This window comes from Rana temporaria, chromosome 9, assembly GCF_905171775.1.
Source record: "Rana temporaria chromosome 9, aRanTem1.1, whole genome shotgun sequence".
Lineage (NCBI taxonomy): Eukaryota > Metazoa > Chordata > Amphibia > Anura > Ranidae > Rana > Rana temporaria.
The window spans coordinates 147,670,844-147,689,477 of record NC_053497.1 but is presented as its reverse complement, the minus strand read 5'-3'; the positions used below and the strand labels follow the sequence as shown (position 1 = coordinate 147,689,477).

At 42.9% G+C, this 18,634-nt stretch overlaps 1 protein-coding gene across 1 annotated transcript in view; it reads left to right on the top strand.

Moving 5' to 3' along the window:
• Nucleotides 1–18,231, top strand: part of LOC120914219 (protein FAM102A-like) — an 83,473-nt gene extending 65,242 nt beyond the window's left edge. Inside the window, exons 5-11 of the mRNA XM_040324811.1 lie at nucleotides 1,783–1,829; nucleotides 2,464–2,603; nucleotides 3,684–3,788; nucleotides 5,236–5,422; nucleotides 9,037–9,158; nucleotides 11,310–11,379; nucleotides 15,217–18,231. Coding sequence (XP_040180745.1) covers nucleotides 1,783–1,829; nucleotides 2,464–2,603; nucleotides 3,684–3,788; nucleotides 5,236–5,422; nucleotides 9,037–9,158; nucleotides 11,310–11,379; nucleotides 15,217–15,262 — 717 coding nt within the window. The 3' untranslated portion in view covers nucleotides 15,263–18,231. The remainder of the gene's footprint in view (nucleotides 1–1,782; nucleotides 1,830–2,463; nucleotides 2,604–3,683; nucleotides 3,789–5,235; nucleotides 5,423–9,036; nucleotides 9,159–11,309; nucleotides 11,380–15,216) is intronic.
• The last annotated feature ends 403 nt before the right edge of the window (nucleotides 18,232–18,634 follow it).

The following is an 18,634-nucleotide window of genomic DNA, read 5'->3' as shown; positions in this document are numbered from 1 at the left end:
CTTACACGTTTACACACGTTTTTTAGAAATCTTCATTTTTTATTAGGACAATGTTCCTTCCGGTGCATTTACACACATTTTCTCCTGGATGTAAAAATTGCAGCAGGTCGAAAGCACTGGTTGCCATTTAAAAGCGCCCTGGAAAGCATCTGGTAGGAACCAGCCCATGGTTATAGATTTTTTTACTTCTGATCTGTACCTGCCTGTGCTACTGCTACACATGTTTTACATTTTTTTTTAAATCGGTGCATTTACTAATGGAGACTTCTACTATAGTAAAGAGACCTGGTCACCAGGTTAAATTGCAGGTAAAAGTGCAGAAGATTCAAATATTTTAAATGCTGTGTTTTTCCTTGCAAGAAACACATTTTTATTTACTTTTTTTTTTAATGAGCATTTTTTTTTTGGATAATCTTTAGTTTAACATTTTAGTATAAATCGTAAAAAGAAATTGGAACAGAAAAAAACGTCATCATTCACAGTTCAAGAAAATATCAATAATGACCATGAGCTATGTCGGCACTACAAAACCTATGACGATTCCCCTATGTCCCAGACAATCTGGCCCGGTGGACATAACCCCTCTCCCAGCAGCACTTAAAGTGGAGTTTCCATCCCAAAATGTTGTTTTCGTTATTGTGCTCATTAGACCTAAAAAAGAAAGAAAAAAAAAGTTTTACTCATCTGGAAATGCCTGTTGCTATGCAGTCCCACAAAATATGCCTTTGGAATCACCTAGGATCCTGACATCTCCCTCTAATGCTCCTGGGAAATGTGTGTCATCATTTCCCAGGATGCAGTGCGCTACCCCATTATAACTCCCCATCCAAGACTTCCAGGAAGTAAGTGCTTGTGGGCTTCACAATGCCCACAAGCAAAATGACAACGGTGTGGACATAGTTATTCAAAAAAAGATAGTTTATAAAACTATGCGGAACTGCGGCGGATTGTAAAATAGTAAGTGACCAGATTTATATTATAAAAACGCATGATGAAAGGACATACATTTAAAAAATTCTAATTGTGGTTGGAACCCCGCTTTAAACACAATCTGTAACTCTCCAAATGAACAGAATTCTGATGACCAAAAATATTAGATATTTAGATCTTTAAACTATAATCAAGAATTCGATGTCCACACCCAGGCCGTTAGCTAATTAGATACTGCATCCGAAAGGTTATCACCTCTGGGATTTTGATGGACCAGGACCAATTGTTTAAATTTGTGGTCAGCCAAGGCAATGTCTAAGCTAGAAGAGACAGACGGCGTTCCAGAGACATGGTCTCTCCTGCAATGAGCTTTTAAACTTGCTATAAAACGTTACTGCACCAGGAAGAATCTGTTACCTAGCATGACCTCTTCCCTTCCATGTCATAGCCTTCTCTTATTCTGGGAGTGTCCTGGCCCTGTTCCTCTGCCCCTCCTCCATCACACAGCATAACCTTTAATGTACCTGCCATGGGAGAATTAAGAGGAATACACTAGAATATTCTTGAGTGACCGCTCTGAGTCTGCTGGGGCTGCTGACATCACAAACAAGATAGCAGCACCCAGCAAACGACTCTGGGCTTTGGATGTTTACAAAAGGAAGGCTTTTACAAGTAAGCATAATGCATACATACATTTAATTCACATATAATCTTATGGTAAGATTTTTATTGAAGTAAATAGTATTACAAGGGTCTCTTTATTAATGTCCCTGGAATGTTGTGATTGCTGTCTGATTATATTTGCTGTTGGTGTAATCAATTGTGTAATTATTATTCCTTTATCCTATACAGGTAACCATTGGAATGTCCCTCTTGTCTGGAGACCCCTGCTTCAAGACGTAAGTTGGGTCACAGTGACAGCTGTGATTGCTAGAACTACTGTAATATAAGCCCCATTTTACACGGGACAGAGTCCGCTAGTTCAGTGTGGGATCTGACTGCTGAGTCGGACGGATGACTGGTCCATGTTGACTCCGCCTATGCAGAACAGACACAGCCCGTTCTTCTCTATGGGCGGTCGGACGTAAACAGATTGCTGTCTGTTTTTATCGGATTGGATGTGTGTGATAGGGGAGAATGGAGGGTCTGCCTGCAAAAGCAATTTTTGCAGGCAGGACCTGATCGGACCGCTATGTGAAATGGGCCTTAATATTTTTCAATTGATTACTGAATCACTTCTGTTTTTTTTTTTTTTTTTAAAACAGTCGCGTCACAATGGCGGACTCAGTTGTATATATTAGGAACAGGTGTTTGCTAAGGCTGAAGTGCACATGTAGAAACCGTCTGACGGCCTAGAAAACTGCCATCCAATTGTCAATCTCTCCTCTGCTAGCCCTGCTCAAAAAGGACTTGCACTAAACTCAGTTATTATTTAGTGATGATGGGTGGAACGTTTCAGAGAAATAAATGGAATAAACGGTTTCTGCAGTATATCATTCAGTGTACATAACGGTTTTGTCTTTCTTATTGTAGACCTCCATCCACCGCCAAATCCGTCTCTGCTCCCGGACAGGATTCCTCGCTGCAGATGACCTGTAAGTGTGAGGGGACAGTGCGTTCTGCAAGCAGCACAATGCGTCAGAACAAGAGCCGGCAAGCTTTGCTCAGTTCAGGTACAATAGCACAGTAGCCATTTTGTCAAAACGTTTGGATTAAAGTAGGCATGTCGAGCTCAAATTAAGCTTTAGGCCTCATTGGGTGAAATCTATCTTCAGGGGCCACATTTTGACAACTGAGGGCCACCCCTATACAAGACTGATCCACCTCAGCTTGTGTTTGGACAATGGAGGCACTGCAGCACATTAATAAGTCCTTCCTGTGCTCTCCCCTCCTGTACAATGTTTGAATAAACCCCATAGAAAGCAGTTAGGTCCTCATTGGCTCAGACTACTTCCATTTTCACTTCCAGCTTCTGCTACAAAGAGAACCGTATGAAAGCAGATTCATGTACTCCTACAAGTAAACCTGTGTATTAAAAATAGTTTACTACTGTAAAATACATTTAATTTATAAATGGAATAAATATAGTTGTTCTACCTAGCTTGAATTCTGATTTAGAGTAAAGCTTACCTATACCTTCCACAAAAAGATTTTGCGAGCGGAGACCTCTCTTCTTCTCCTTTTTTTTTTTTTTTTTTTCTGAAATATTAGGAAACTTTTTAATTTGGTTTATTTTGCTGGCTTCAAAGGGTCCAAGTGCCAAGGCACAGTGTGTTTTTTTTCAGTGAAACAATCATTGTCCTTAGTAATATAAGAAAAAGTTTTCTAACCTTTGTCCAAAGTTTTTTCTAATTCTGGACCCTTTTGTGACCAGTGCTGAAGAGGCTTTAGGGGAAGGGAATAGAAAGAAAAATAGAACTACTAGAACTACTAGAAGACTAAATAAGTATTTCAGATCTGCCTTTTTTTGGTTTTATTGTTTGGTGCTGACTGTAACCAACAAAAAAAATCCTGGAGGTATAAGTGCGTTTTAACAGACACCCCTTTATAGTAGTCATGTGCATGTTCCCAAAGGAGCGCTATCATCAATCAGAAAGTAGTTTTACTGGCAGCAGAGAATGTGGGGATCTGCATTGTTTCCCATGAGAACAGGCAGCGATGGATGGAAGCCAAATCCAACAGTTGTGTTCTAACTACAAGAATAAACTATACCCAATCCTCAGCTAAGTCTCTCTTCTTCCTTTATATCATAGGGGTCTTTGAAGAAGCTGACCAGAATCTCTCAAGCCCTGAGGAGACGTCCCATTCAGGTCACTCGCGGAACTCCAGCCAGGCCAGCCAGCAGTCCAAAGTCTCCGGTAAACAATACTTTTATAATACTTTAAAGATTTCATATTCTTTTTCCTGAACATACCAATATCTATATATACTGTGGGCCGGATTCAGATACTTTAGTGTATCTCAGATACGTTACGCCACCGTAATTTAGGGCGCAAGTTCCGTATTCAGAAAGAACTTGCGCCCTATGTTACGGCGGCGTAACGTATGTGGTCCGGCGTAAGCCCGTGTAATTCAAATGTGGATGGTGTGGGCGTGTTTTATTGAAATATACTGTGACCCCACGTATTTGACGTATTTTACGAACGGCGCATGCGCCGCCTGTGAAAAAATCTCAGTGCACATGCTCGAAATTCCACCGCAAATCGTCATTGCTTTCGACGTGAACGTAAATTATGTCCAGCCCTATTCGCAAACGACTTACGCAAACGACCTAAAATTTTCAAAACTCGACGCGGGAACGACGTCCCGACTTAACATAGGATACGCCTCATATAGCAGGGGTAACTATACGCCGGAAAAAGCCTAATGTAACCGACGTAAAAAAATGCACCGGGCAAACGTACGTTTCCGAATCGGCGTATCTAACTAATTTGCATATTCGACACGTAAATATACGTAAGCGCCACCTAGCGGCCAGCCTAAAATTTCAACTTCGATACGACGGCGTAAGAGACTTACGCCGGTCGGATCTTAGTCAAATCTATGCGTAACTGATTCTATGAATCAGGCGCATAGATACGACGCCGCACACTCAGAGATACGACGACGTATCTGGAGATACACCGTCGTATCTCTTACCTGAATCTACCCCTGTGTGTGTGTGTGTGTGTGTGTGTATGTATGTATGTAATGTCACATGGTTGTTGGGTGCCGACTTTGATAACTTATGGCTGTACTGTGTTACAGATTGTGACACAGTACAGCCATGTGACATTGTGACAGCCACACAGCACCAGCTATGCTGTGTGATTAACCCCAACAACTCCCCTTTTAACCCCTTTACACCCTAGTAACCCATATGTGCAGGGGCCAAAAGCTGGGCTTGAATGTCCACACGCTACACATATATGACACTTTGCAGGCCTTGGTAATGTGCTGGAAGAGCGCCACCTGTGTGCTCCTAGCACAAACATTGAGCTACTAAAAACAGCTCTTGGTCCCAAGAAAACCTTGGTAGTCGGCAGGACTGGGTTAGGGTTGGGGGGGTTTGCCTTCAGGTAGGCTGAACCCCATGATTTCTAACAGAAGCCCTGTAAATGAGAACACCAATGCCTGCCCTCCACTCATCTTGGCACACAGAACTTGCGTCTGCAAGATGCAAACATCGTTTGAACAAGGGCTTTATAGTCAAAGAATGGGACACCAAAGGCTTTTTGTTTTTAGGCTCCAGCCTTGCTAGCAGTACTACAGCACTGTGAATCGCCCAGTCTGCTCTCAAATGACCAGTATCTTTTACCTGTACAGGACACAGCTCTGAACACTCCCGCTGCTCCAGTATGTCAGACCTGACTCACAGGCGCAACACATCCACCAGCAGCAGCGCCTCCGGGGGAATCATCATTACGGCAGACTTACCTGAAGGAGACAAGGAAACCAAACCAGAGAAGCCTCTAAGGCCAATCAGACCACCCCTCCTAGACAGACAGTCCAGGTAATGATCATACAGTATAACAAGAAGCTAATTTATGATCTGATGTGTCTTGGTAGTTTTCTGTTATTTTCCATGTTGGGATAGTCTTAGTTATTTACAGATGGTCCTATTCAATACCAGCAGAAACAAAAAGTCATCTGTTTAGAAATGTCAAGTTAGTGACGGGGCCGTGAGTTTGTCTGCAGTCTGAGCATGGAATATGTGATGTGACTCAGCTGGGACTTAGTCAGTGTGGAGTGTTGGCTCTGGTGTCTGTGCATTCTGTAGCCAGCGCCTGTGACACGCTCAGCTCGTGATCTTCCCACTTGGCTTCTGCCATGGATTTTATTGTTAATCTACTCTTGTGCCGAGATTCCCCTTTTTCCTAATTGTTTTGACTGTACTGCTCCCTGTTGAGGGGCCTCTTTATTCCATTTGGCTCATCCAGGGAATGGAACAAAGTTGTCATAAAAGCTTCCTTATTTTTTGTTATAAATTTAAGGAGAACACCAGCTGAAAAGTTGGTGTATCTAAAGTGAAACCTAAGTTTAGCTTTTAGCTTGAGTAGAGATTGGTTAAGATTTTTTTCCTGTCTGTGTCCTATTTCCTGTTCTGGAAAGACAACAGAAAGTGAGGAGAAATCCTCTGTTAGGCTGACCATACACTGCTAGATTTTTTTATTTTTTCATTCAGCCACCGGCAGATTCCTCCATCCACACAAGCAAGGTGTTTGGAGAAATTCCACCCACCAGGACATTGTATCCTGACAGCAGGACCCGCCGTTATCAGAATACACTGATCAGCAGCTGCAACAGCTGATCAACAGAAGTTTTCCAATTTGTCCCTTCGGCAGAAGTCTATTAAATGATTGACTTCTACTAAGCAGGGGAGCCCACACACTTCGGCCGATCCCTGCTGCACCAGTTGCATTTTGATCCGTGTATGGCCAGCATTAGGCAGTTATCAGAACAGGTGTTCCCATTGAAAGATTGGCCATCACTTGTACTGGTGAGTGACAGTTGTCACAAAGACAAATGGATCGGGTGAAGCTTCCTAGTGGAGAGGCACAGAAATAAAACCTGACAGAGGTTCTAACCCCTCACTACTCCATCCATATAGATAGAATTCAAAGCTGGAGCACAAATAGAAACGGCTTTACCTACTAAAAAATCGTTGAGTGTTCCAGACAATTTTGCTGTGCTATGTTGCTGCACAGTGTAATGGGGATGACAACACTTTCCAGCTTCCTACATTCTCTTGGAATGTCAAGTGATCACACCATGACCCCTCCCCTATGCATAAACCACAGGTGTAATATTTAGTGTACTCCTGCATGCTGCACCACACTGGAGGTGACTGTAACTTGGAAGATAGTTTGTCGGTTTCTGCAATGATCCAGAACCCCAACTTGCTTGTGGTGCAGCCACAATCGCTTCCACGATGCCCAAAGCCAATCTCAGGAGTGACATTTGATCCTGTAGGGTCAAGCTGCAGCATGATCTATCATTTCTGTGTAGTAGAGCTCTTGGGGTGACAGACAGATATATGATTCTCATCGGAATCTCTTCCAGGACCAGGCAGGCTGTCTTAATGCATGGGCACTCCTGGGTACTGCCCAGGTGCATGGGGACCCCATGATAATCTTGCATTACATCATACTTGCCAACTTTCCTGGATTTGCTGGGACAGTCACACTTTTCACTAAGCTGTCCCGGGATGGCTGTGTCCCAGAACCTGTACTGTGCCCTCCTGCCTCCCCCATACTGTGTTCTTTGCGATGTCTAGTCTTTGACTTATGGCATTTTTTTTTGTTTAAAATAGATTTTATTGAAAGTACTAATAACTATATGCTTTATTCTATTAACAATTTATACTTTGGTGTGTAAATTGCTGCAGGCTGGTAGGGGGCCCGGTGCATTACTTTGCCCAGGGGCCCATGATGCTATTAAGACGGCTCTAGGACCAGCCACAGTTTTATCTGCAGTTTCGATGTAAAGTGCAACTCATGAATGTTAGAAGATTTGTACACCTCTGTTGTAGAAAAGGGAACATATTGGCAGTCCAAATACGGTTCCAGCATGTTATGCAAATGTTTTTATGGCCTCTGTCGATGTACAAATGCAGATATGATATGACACCAGTTTGAGACATTTCTGAGATCATTTAGAATACTTGGCAGGTGCATTTGACCCACAACTACATGGCAAAAGAGGTTTAATGCGGAAAAATTTTAAATAATGCACTTGGGTGGCAAAAATATAAATGCAATCTACTCACTGGGGGGAGAATCTCTGGAGGAATCTAGGATGGAAAAGGACCTGGGGGTCCTAGTAGATGACACTTTGCAATGACATGCAATGCCAAGCTGCTGCTAACAAAGCAAACAGAATATTGGCATGTATTAAAAAGGGGATCAACTACAGAGATAAAACGATAATTCTCCCGCTCTACAAGACTCTGGTCCGGCCGCACCTAGAGTATGCTTTTTGGGCACCAGTAGTCAAGAAGGATGTTAATGAAGCGGGGACAAAGAAGGGCAACAAAGCTAATAAAGGGTCTGGTGGATATTGGTTGGGAGGAAAGTTTGCGAGCACTGAACTTATTCTCTCTGGAGAAGAGACGCTTGAGAGGGGATATGATTTCAATGTACAAATACCGTACTGGTGACCCCACAATAGGGATAAAAGTTTTCAGCGAAAGGGAATTTAATAAGACGCGTGGCCACTCATTAAAATTAGAAGGAAAAGGGTTGTAAACCCACTAACAAAAAAAAAAAAACCTGCAAGAGACAGGCATAATGAGCTAGTATGTAGTGAGCTAGTATATAGCATACTAGCTCATTATGAATTACTTGCCTTAGATCGAAGCCCCCGCAGTGGTCCTCACTGATCCGGCCGGGGACATGGTTCCTGAAGTTACTTCAGGGTTTTGCGGGCTCCATATTGTCACTCCCGCTCATGCACACGGGAGCCACCGGTAACAGCACACTGGCTGAAGAAGCGTGCCGTTGCTTCAGTGCGCATGTGCCAATAAACGTTGACACATGCTGATATAGGGGATATCTCCTTAACCGTGCAGGTTTAAGAGATATCCGGGGTAGCTACAGGTAAGCCTTATTATAGGCTTACCTGTAGTTAAAAAGTGATTTGTAAACGGTTTACAACCACTTTAACCTTTAAACTGCGTAGAGGGTTCTTTACTGTAAGAGCGGCAAGAATGTGGAATTCCCTTCCACAGGCGGTGGTTTCAGCTGGGAGAATCGATAAGCACCTGAACGACCGCAACATACAGGGATATACAAGGTAATACTGACATATAATCACACACATAGGTTGGACTTGATGGACTATGTGTCTGTCTTTTTTCAACCTCACCTACTATGTAACATTTGATATGCTTCAAAGTGCTTTGTAAGTGTTGCATCAGCCCTTGCATTAGAACTGCTTCCCTTATGTTAAAAGACAAACAAATGTCCTTCAGCATGTAAAGGCTCTTCCTATGGAGGTGAACCAACACATGACCCAATCATTTGAAATGATGGTCAGATTTCAGCATTCCTTGCTGTATATGGAAGCTTGTACTAATGCCTGCCGAGTATAATTCCCGGCCTTACTTGTGTTCTGTCCCCCACACAGGAGAAAGAAGGACTCTGTGGAGAGTCACCCCACTTGGGTGGATGATACCAGAATTGATGCTGATGCGATTGTGGAGAAGATCATGCAGAGTCAGGACTTCACAGACGTCAGTAACAATGAAGGTAAGTGTGAGGAATGTATCTTAGGGAGTTGTACAAGTGTGAACTCCATGAATGCAGCTTATAAGACTCTACCCATCCTCTGCTTCCACCTGCCTGTTCCCCCTTACCGCAATATAATCAGTAGATGTTTCGTTTTACACAAAATCACCAGTAATATGAGCTTTACATAGTATAGGTAATTTGCCTGGCATGTATACAAATGCCGAACAGCCTGTCATTCATGCTGCATACTTAAGAGGAGACCAAGTGTATGTCTAGGACTGGTAATATTTTGGGGACTGCTGATTTTTTGATGTAAGCACATCCCCTAGAATTACACCCACCTCCTAAGGGCCCTTTTCCCACACACAGTGTATGGACGGGTCCTTAGGAGTCAACACAGCAGTACTGTTTTACCAGGAAATAAATCTGTGTATGTGGAGAGGGCCTGAGGCAGTAGGATAAATTAATGGTAGTTCATTAAGTTTTCCTGTCATTGTGTAACTGCCTGCCCATATCGGAGGTATGGCCAGACAGTTACAGACAGTCTGCGGGACCGTGGCATTACACCCATCATCTGCTTATTGTGGGTGCAATGCTTTACAGGTACCTGCAAAAAAATGTGCATTTATAAAAATAACATTTAGAAAGGTGAACTTATCCTTTGAAAAATTAGAGGTTTTATTATAAAGCGCTTGTTCGGATATACTTTGTGCGTTTGATTTGTTAAAGGGGTTGTAAAGGAAGAGTTTTTTTTTTATCTTGGTGCATCCTATGCATTAAGATAAAAAACCTTTTGTGGGTAGCAGCCTCCCCAGCACCCCCTAATACTTACCTGAGCACCATCTCGCTCTCCAGCGATGTACACGAATGTCGAAGCCGTCCGGGATGCTCCCTCCTGATTGGCTGCTATGACTCGGCCCGGGTGCCCCCATAGTGAGCTGCTGACTGTGGGGGCATTGGTTACACATTAGATAAAATAGGATCAGTTCAGCCCATCTTTTTTCTGCTACAGGCAAAAGCTTTACTGGAAAGGACTGTGGCTACACAACAGTGCTTTTATTCAAAGGAGAAGCCATGCAAAACAAAAAATGAGTCCTCTTTATAGTTTAAAATCGGCCTCATTTTGTGCCTTGCTGCCCACATTGGACTATTAAACCCTAAGGCCCCTTTCACACTGGGGCAGGAGGGGCAGCGCGGCACTTTACCGTCGGAATTGCGGCGGTATTCGGCCGCTAGCGCTTATCCCCCGCTAGCGGCCGGAAAAGGGTTAATACCCCCGGCAATGCGCCTCTGCAGAGGCACATTGCAGGCGGTATAGCCGCGGTTTCCCATTGCTTTCAGTGGGAAGGAGCGATAAACACACTGCTCTAAAGATGCGGCTATCAGGACTTTTGGAGCAGTCCTGCTAGCGCACTGGCTTTCACACTGCAGAAACGGTTTCAGGTTGGTTTGCAGGCGCTATTTTTAGCGCAATAGCGCCTGCAAACAGCCCCAGTGTGAAAAGGGTCTTACACATATGCTGTTTGATCCAACACCAATTTATTTTATTAGAGGATTTTTTTTTATTTGCTGTAAAGTGAATTAAAACTGCACTACTATAGGACACTGTCGGCCCCTATTCACATTTGACAGATCAAATCGCATATCAAATCGGAGCCTATTGCCGGCAATAGGAGTGTCCCAAATGGTGTGACGCCAACTTTGTGGTGCCGCAGCGATTTCCAAAAGTAGTTCCTGCACTACTTTTGGCGACTTCAGGGGCGATTTCAATAGACATCTGTGCATGAACCCGCATAGATGTCTTTCAACTCGCCCCAGAAGTCAAACTGAAATGCGTCTTTGAAATCGTGCGAGTTCAGATTAATTTGCCCGATTTCAAAGCCTGATATTGTAAATCTACTAAGGAATTTTATCCTGACGTGCGTTCTCCTTTAAATGCATGTAACCTGTCACAACAGAAATTGTCAGAGAAAATATTGTAGATAATGTATTTGCCTGAGGAGTGAAAAGAAGTCCCGCATTGCCATTTTCCACACTTCATTCCCTGAACATTCCCCAGGCTGTTCACAGACGCACACATTGTGCATTTTTCTCATTATATGCTGTTAGCGATGACGATGGTGCATAGACGTCACCTTGGCTCACTCTCTCCCCTGTCTCCTTATTCAGACAGTCACCTGAGGCTCTTTGTCAGCAGAGACGGATCAACCACACTCAGTGGAATCCAAATGGCTAACAGGTAAGTGGAAAGTTCCTTCTATTCTATAAATTGTATCTCTTACCTTGTCATTTATAATATCCTGTTCAATGCTGTAGATATCACTGGGACCTTGCAGAACTGACTTCCTGTGTTTTTGTGATACATTTGTTTTCTACAAAAATCAAAGGCGTTCTAGCAGATCAAAGGAAATATGTAGTGGTTATACAGTGTATATATTTTTTTGATTATAGTCGGGAAAGGGAAAATATATTTTCTATTGCATGGTGTCAAAACTAGGTTGTATTGTGTGTTTTATGACCATAGTAGGGACATTAACCGCTTCTCTAGAGTAGGCTCTGATCTGCTGGTTCTGTGTAAAGCTCTAGAGAATATGTTAACACTGTGTAAATTGGTAGGATACATATAGGATAGGCTTCCATACACGTGTTAGAGTGTACAAATGTTCATTCAAAAACTCAAGCTGACATCTTTTTATTTAGAAGGCCAATAACCTGCTAGCATTTTTTTCCTCTATGGGAGAAAATGATGACGACACAGAGAGAGACCCTGTGAAAAGTCAAGCAAAATGCACACAAAGGCGATAAAGCTGGACAAATCTGTAAAAAATGTTTTATATATGTATGAGACATACAGCAGAGAGGCAAATAATACCAACCCCCATTCCTGCCATCAACAGATTAGAAATCTACAGGATTGCAAGATTTGGGAAATTGGGTTGAGTACAATATAGTGATGTTCCCCAGATCCAGAGGCCTTCAGCTAAAAGCACCGGTCCTGGCTTTCCATTGCACTCCTTGTTGTAGCTGACCGGTTGGCACATAAATCCCCTTTGAAATTTGCAAGGCCGGTGAGCAATTCTGAATGGCTGATGAGCGCTGTGTCTTGCAGAGCTCTGTATTGGTGGGACAGGAGGAGGTGTACATTCTTACACTTGTGTTTCTCTCCCAACAAGTATTACCCTCTCACTCTGTGTTTAGTGGCAGTGCCCTTTTAAAAGGCCTCTTCATGCAGTTAACCACATGCTTTTTAATTGCAGGAAAACACACCCTTATTGCATGTCCTTGCTCTTTGAACACCATAAACAATAACGGCTGTAAGCTGGTTGTTAGATCTGAACACAAGGCTCTGAAATGAATGGGATATGTACGAGTACATAGTATTCCCCGGTGTCTTGTAACCCAAACTAGCTGTGCAGGAATATGATCTCCTATGTAACCCAAGAAGCAAAGTGAAGAGGCTTCTGATATATTGTGAAAGTTTTCCTCTGAAACATTTTGACCCATTGTGGCCACAGCATACCGTTCACTTCCACCCTAGTTGTGTGCTTTCCAGAGATCTGCATTGTATCACCCCTTACATTCCTCTGGGCTGTTTCTGTGAGCGCTCTGCATAACATGGGAACACTCTGCTTTGTGTTACTTCTGTCAGATCTCAATGCTGACAAGCAACACTTTTAGTATGTTGACGTGTTTATACAGAAAATGAAGAGACAAATACGCATATACTAAGTTTTAAAGTATTGCAGAGAGCCTTTCCATCTGATGCTATCCTGTTATCCTGAGTAGTATGACTACCTAAATTCAGAAAGCTTAAAGTCGTGTTTTTTTTTATGGACAGAATAATGGCCCATACCCACCATCCGAATATCGTATGAAAACTGAATCGAATCATTGGTACAGAGCTTTCAAGAGCCGATCATGACAATTCATCCGATTATTATTTGATCGGACAAGCACGAAAATCTTCCTTGTACGATACCAGATCGTACGATTTTCGTTTATTCGGTATAGTTGTCGTCCGAAAATTCAATACAAATGCACAACACATGACATCACTTCCAATTTCTTTTTAATGTCATACGAGAATTTTCTTGACTTTAGTAACCTTTTCAATGTCTACTTGCGACTAGTAAGCGAAAAACGTTGTCCGATTTTCGGATTGTGTGTATGGGAGAGTTATGATCCTTGTCAGTTTTTTTTGTCATGGGGATGTTTTCCTTCACTTCTCAACCTATAGTCATAACAGGGAGTGAGAGAAAATCCCTCGTAGTCCCCAGCACCAGTGCCCCCACTGGATCATTTGCCCTCTATTTCTGTTCTTGTGATTTTCTTTCTCTCATTTTAGGTGATTTCAGTCACCAAGACTACTAGAGAGGGTAAATCCCACTACTTGGGTCACAGAGAGCAATAAATACCTGACAACAACAGAAAATTTGTATTTATTAACATGGTTCCACATTGTCCTATGTGGAGCTCAGGGATTACACAGGCAGTTGCAGATCACAGTCTCCACATTCTCTGAAAATATAAACCTTCCAGGAATGCTACAAATGTATTTGGTTCTAAAAACTTTCAGTTAAAATCAGCTACATAAATTCCAGGTTCATCAAAACGAAAGGTCACAGCTTGAGTAGAAATGTCTTTCCCCTGCCAGAAGCTCTAGTTTAGAGCCCTTGCTCTTTGTGTGGAAGCAGTGGTCTCTCTGAAGAAGTTCAAAACCCCTTCTACTGGGTCAGACCTATAGCTCTGCAAGAATGCTCCTCACTAATTGGAGAGCTCTGTCTTGGTAGGGGGTGTGTTAGACCTCTGCAAAGATATCACTACTTCTCCACCGAGCCTAATGCCGCGTACACACGGTCGTTTTTCGGCATGAAAAAAAATGACATTTTTCAGCATGTCCAAAAACCAATGTTTTTCCAACTTCATCATTAAAAACGATGTTGCCCACACACCATCGTTTTTGAAAAATGATGAGCAAAGCGCGGTGACGTACAACACGTACGACGGCACTCTAAAGGGGAAGTTCTATTCGCCTTTGGGCTGCTTTTAGCCGATTCCTTGTTAGTAAAAGACGATTTGCGCTTTTCTGTCTGTTACAGCGTGATGAATGTGCTTACTCCATTATGAACGGTAGTTTTACCTGAACGATCGCTCCCGTCTCATAACTTGCTTCTGGGCATGCGCAGGTTTAAAACGTTGTTTTTGCCCACACACTATCATTTTTTACAACACGAAAAATGACATTTTGAAAAACGATGTGAAGCCCACACACGATCATTTTAAATGACGTTTTAAAAAAATGTTGTGGGTTTTTTTCATGCCGAAAAACAACCGTGTGTACGCGGCATTAGGCTTGGTACACACCTATGCAGTTTGCTTTTGTTTGTTTTCTGCAGTGCTTTTTGTGGTATGTTTTTGCATGTGTGATTTTGACACTTTTTTATGCATTTTGCATCCCTTTTTTTTTTTTGGTCAATTTGTTGTTAGGCAGATTAAAAGCTGCAAATCGTGGCAAAAACACACTACATGCTTTTCTGCAGCCTCTCCATTGCAGTCTATTGAACCAAAAAAAGGCAAATTTTGTAGTTAAAAGTCCCTGACCCTGTCCAAAAATGCAGCGGCTGAAAAAAACATAGTTGTGAATGTGTTCCATAGGAAACCATGTTAAATGGACTGTAGTAAGTTTCTGCAAAAAAAACGCTTAGGTGTGGGCTAGACCTTGGCATGCTGGCAGAGGGCAGGATATTCTGCGGTGTGTACTTTAGAATGAAAGTGAACCGTAAAGTGTTTGCACACCTTTGTTTTGATACACCTGGAATGTATTTAGCTTTTTTAAACTGAAGGTTCAGTTGGGATTGAGCCAGCAGTTTTGGAACTACAAGTCCCAGCAGGCAGTGTGTTGACCCGCAGGGCCTCAAGCTCCGCAGCAGCTGGTGAGACTCTAAATTGGTAGAAGGATTTTAAGTAAGGCTTTAAATGAACTCTATTCTGGAAATACAAGTCTACCGTTTACAAGCCTGTGCATGTTATGACATTACATAATTCTAAGTAACGATTCTCTTTCTCATTTTTACAGAGTCTCTGCTGGGGTGTTTGAGCCCGTTGTGATTGAGATTCATTAAATCCAAGAGAGGCTGCGTGTCCAGTCGGATCTCCCAGGCTCCAAGCCAAGCTCTGCATTCCAAGTTGAAAAGCTGGGACCTTCCCCTTACGAGGGGTGGGTGAGACACTTAGGGCTGGAAGCCCTCATCAGACTCTCTCCTGGTCCCCCCCTCTTCTATTTCTGTTCCATCCTGGCACTTGTCGTGTGCACATATCCAGCGTATTTGAGCTCCTCAATGTGTGACAGTGTTTTCGTCTGCTTCTAATCAGAGAGGATCGAACAAGGCATCTGGCCAGAAGAGCCCAGACTCTCGGCAATTCCAGCTTCTGCTCACAGCTCTTTGGTAGAACAGACCAAATGTTCCAGCAGGAGAAAGGCAGAGACAAAGCATTGTCCTACTGAGTGACAACTGCAGCCATTTTTCTTCTGTTCCCTCCTTACCTGTCTTTTCCAGCCTTTGCATGCTCAGTAGGCCATCTTGGCTCATTAGGCTCTCACCTTGAGCAGTTTGGGGCTCTACATCTGACGTGAGGTTGCAGTTCAGCAAAGTACAGTAAATGCCAAAATGTAATTATACTGTGACAACAAACATTTGTGTCATTTTCAGATCCCTTAATTATGGAAGCTGTGTTATGATTGGTTGCTACAGACTGCAACACGTGTATACTAACTGATGTTGCTGAAGCCATTTAGAAAGAAATACCGCACATATGTGAGGGAGGGGTATTGATGACTTCATGCAGATACTTTGTTTTCCTAGTAAAGCCAACTGTTGCAACTCGCACAGGTCACCTATCGACAACCCTTTCCACAATGCAGTCCACAGAACTATGCTGTTTTATAATTAGTTATTTCCCTCGTCGGCTTCAGCTGAACTCGCACGGTTTCAAACCTGCATTTCAGTGCGAGTTCAGGGGGGCTATTTGAAAGACATCTGTGCAGGTTCACAGATGTCTATTGAAATCACCCCTTAAGTTTCCAAAAGTAGTGTAGGAACTACTTTTTGGAAATCGGTGCCGCGCGGCAAAGTCGGCATCGCATCGATTGGGACAGTGCCGTGGCCGGCAATAGGCTGTGATTTGACATGTCAAATCGCTCCAAAGTGAACGGGGGCTTTAGGTGATTTAAAATGCCCGACAGGCATCTGATGTAACCAATCACAACACTATAAAAATACAAATTCTGTCATTGCAATTATGAGCACATTTGTCACTGGATGACACCTGATAAATCTGCAGCTGTTGACGCCAATTATGATATGCTGAATTGCAGCCTGATGGAAGATGTAGTTTGCCTTTTTTACTCGATTTGTTCCTCCTTCTCACACGGTACCATTCTTGTTTCCTGTAACGTAAAAGATACATGACTTTTGGGTTATTCTCTAAGCTTCCCTAAAGGAAGAAGTCAGTGCAGAACAGAGGCTTGTCCCTATAAAAGGTTATGAAAGCAGCTGGACTGTTCCAAAAGTGCCCCCTGGTTGGGGCCATAAGATGCAGCTGGACTGTAGACACCCGCTGGAAGGGGTCCTGTGACACAGCAGGTCTGTATTGAACCCTTAAGGACTCCGCAGGTAGGAGTCACAAAGCACAGCTGAGCTGTGAATATCCTTAAGGAATTACATGTTACACAGCAGGACTGTGGCATAAGGTTTTAGGGAAGCACCTCATGGGAGGCACAGCTGGATGGTGCGTCCCAGAAGTGTGGCCCTCATGTCTGGTCAGATAGTGAGGGTCCACTTTTTTGTCTGTACTGGAGTCTTTCTTTAAGACATTCCATAACACGAGAAGCCCAAGAGACAGTTGCCACCAGGGGTTAGCTGTGCTGGCCACAGCTCCTGTCTCTGCGCCTAGATCCAGCCCTGTTCAGTCCCGGCTCCAACGCACTCACTGTCGCACGGCAAAGTCTGCACAACAATTTCAGAAAGCCAGCAGGCTGGTGTTTCATTTCATTCCTGTGTCTAATCTAGATTGTCAATGTGAATTCCTTTTTTTTTTTTGTGGAGTCATCTGGTGCTCAGGGCTGTTTGTTTTATGTTTTTGTATATGGAGAGCTGCAGGGGCTCTTCTGGTGCAAGCTGTGTACACAACAGTTTTTGCTTTCATGGTGGTTGTGTGTCCAACAGCTGGCTGTACTCCACTAATAATGTAACCTTAAGGAATAATGGATACCCATCTTGGTGGACCTTTCAGCAGCAGTCACATTGGTATATTGCTGTATATTCATGCTTAAGGCCCAACTCCAGCCAAAATCTTTTTTTGTTGTTTTTGGGTAGATAAGGAAGAGCCACTGTGAAGTTTTTTTTATTATTGCTGTCTGTGTCACCATGTACAAGTTCCCCTCATTCCTGTGTCACAAGTGCAGGGAGGGATGGCAATTCTCTCACAGTTGAGAAGTAAAAGGAGCTCTTCAATTTTTTTTTTCTTTGTTGCCTAGTTACACCTGTTCCCGTATTATGTGTACCAGTGTCACAGGGATAGGAAATGATGGAAATCGTCATAATGGTGTCAGGCAGCAATGAAAAAAAGCCCTAGAGTACTTTGAACCATTTGCTCATTTAACAAAACTAAAAAGATTGTGGCAGGATTAGGTCTTTAATCTAATTTGAGAGCATACAAGAAGAAGTAAATCTTCCCTTTGTATAATATTGTATGAGCTGCGTTCACTAAATGCTGTACATACTCAATGCTTTAGCTGGCCATACACAGAATCACGTTTGTAGATTTGATCATCTTTAGAAATCTTTATATGTTATGTATTTAAACATTAAGGCCATCAGAGCGGTCTAGTGACCTTGATTCTCACCTTTCCTTCTATTGGAGGTTTCACAGAAATGACTGCCACAAACTAGACAGCAAGTGATTCCATGGAACTTAAACTGGCCATACACATTATTTTTTTTGAACGGATTCTTCCATCCATACTCCACAGTGCGGATGGGTGACTCTCCCGCTGTGTATTTTGCCAGGCTCTCTGTCTTGTCTGTGGTAGTCCTTTCTGTGAAACCTCTAATAGAAGGAAAAGTGAGAATCGGTCACTTGACAGCTCTGATGGCCCTGATATTTAAATACAGGGTTTAATGTCAAAGCTTAAATTGATCCATCTTTCCTGTGTATGGCCAGCATGGATGTACCACAAACTGCACAAACTGTTGTACACAAAGCTTTATCGACTCAACATACGAGGTGTCACTCATCACCTCAGGAGTAATCACATTTGTCTTTGAAATATCCCTCCAAACCAGCCACCTATACCACTACCTGCTTACTTGTGAATGAGTTCTCTCTTCGTAATATAATAGAAAAGGAACTTTACACAGCTGCTGTACTGCTGTTCCAGTTCCGAATAAATGACCACTTTTCTTTGGGGCACTTTAATGATCGATGGAGTTGGT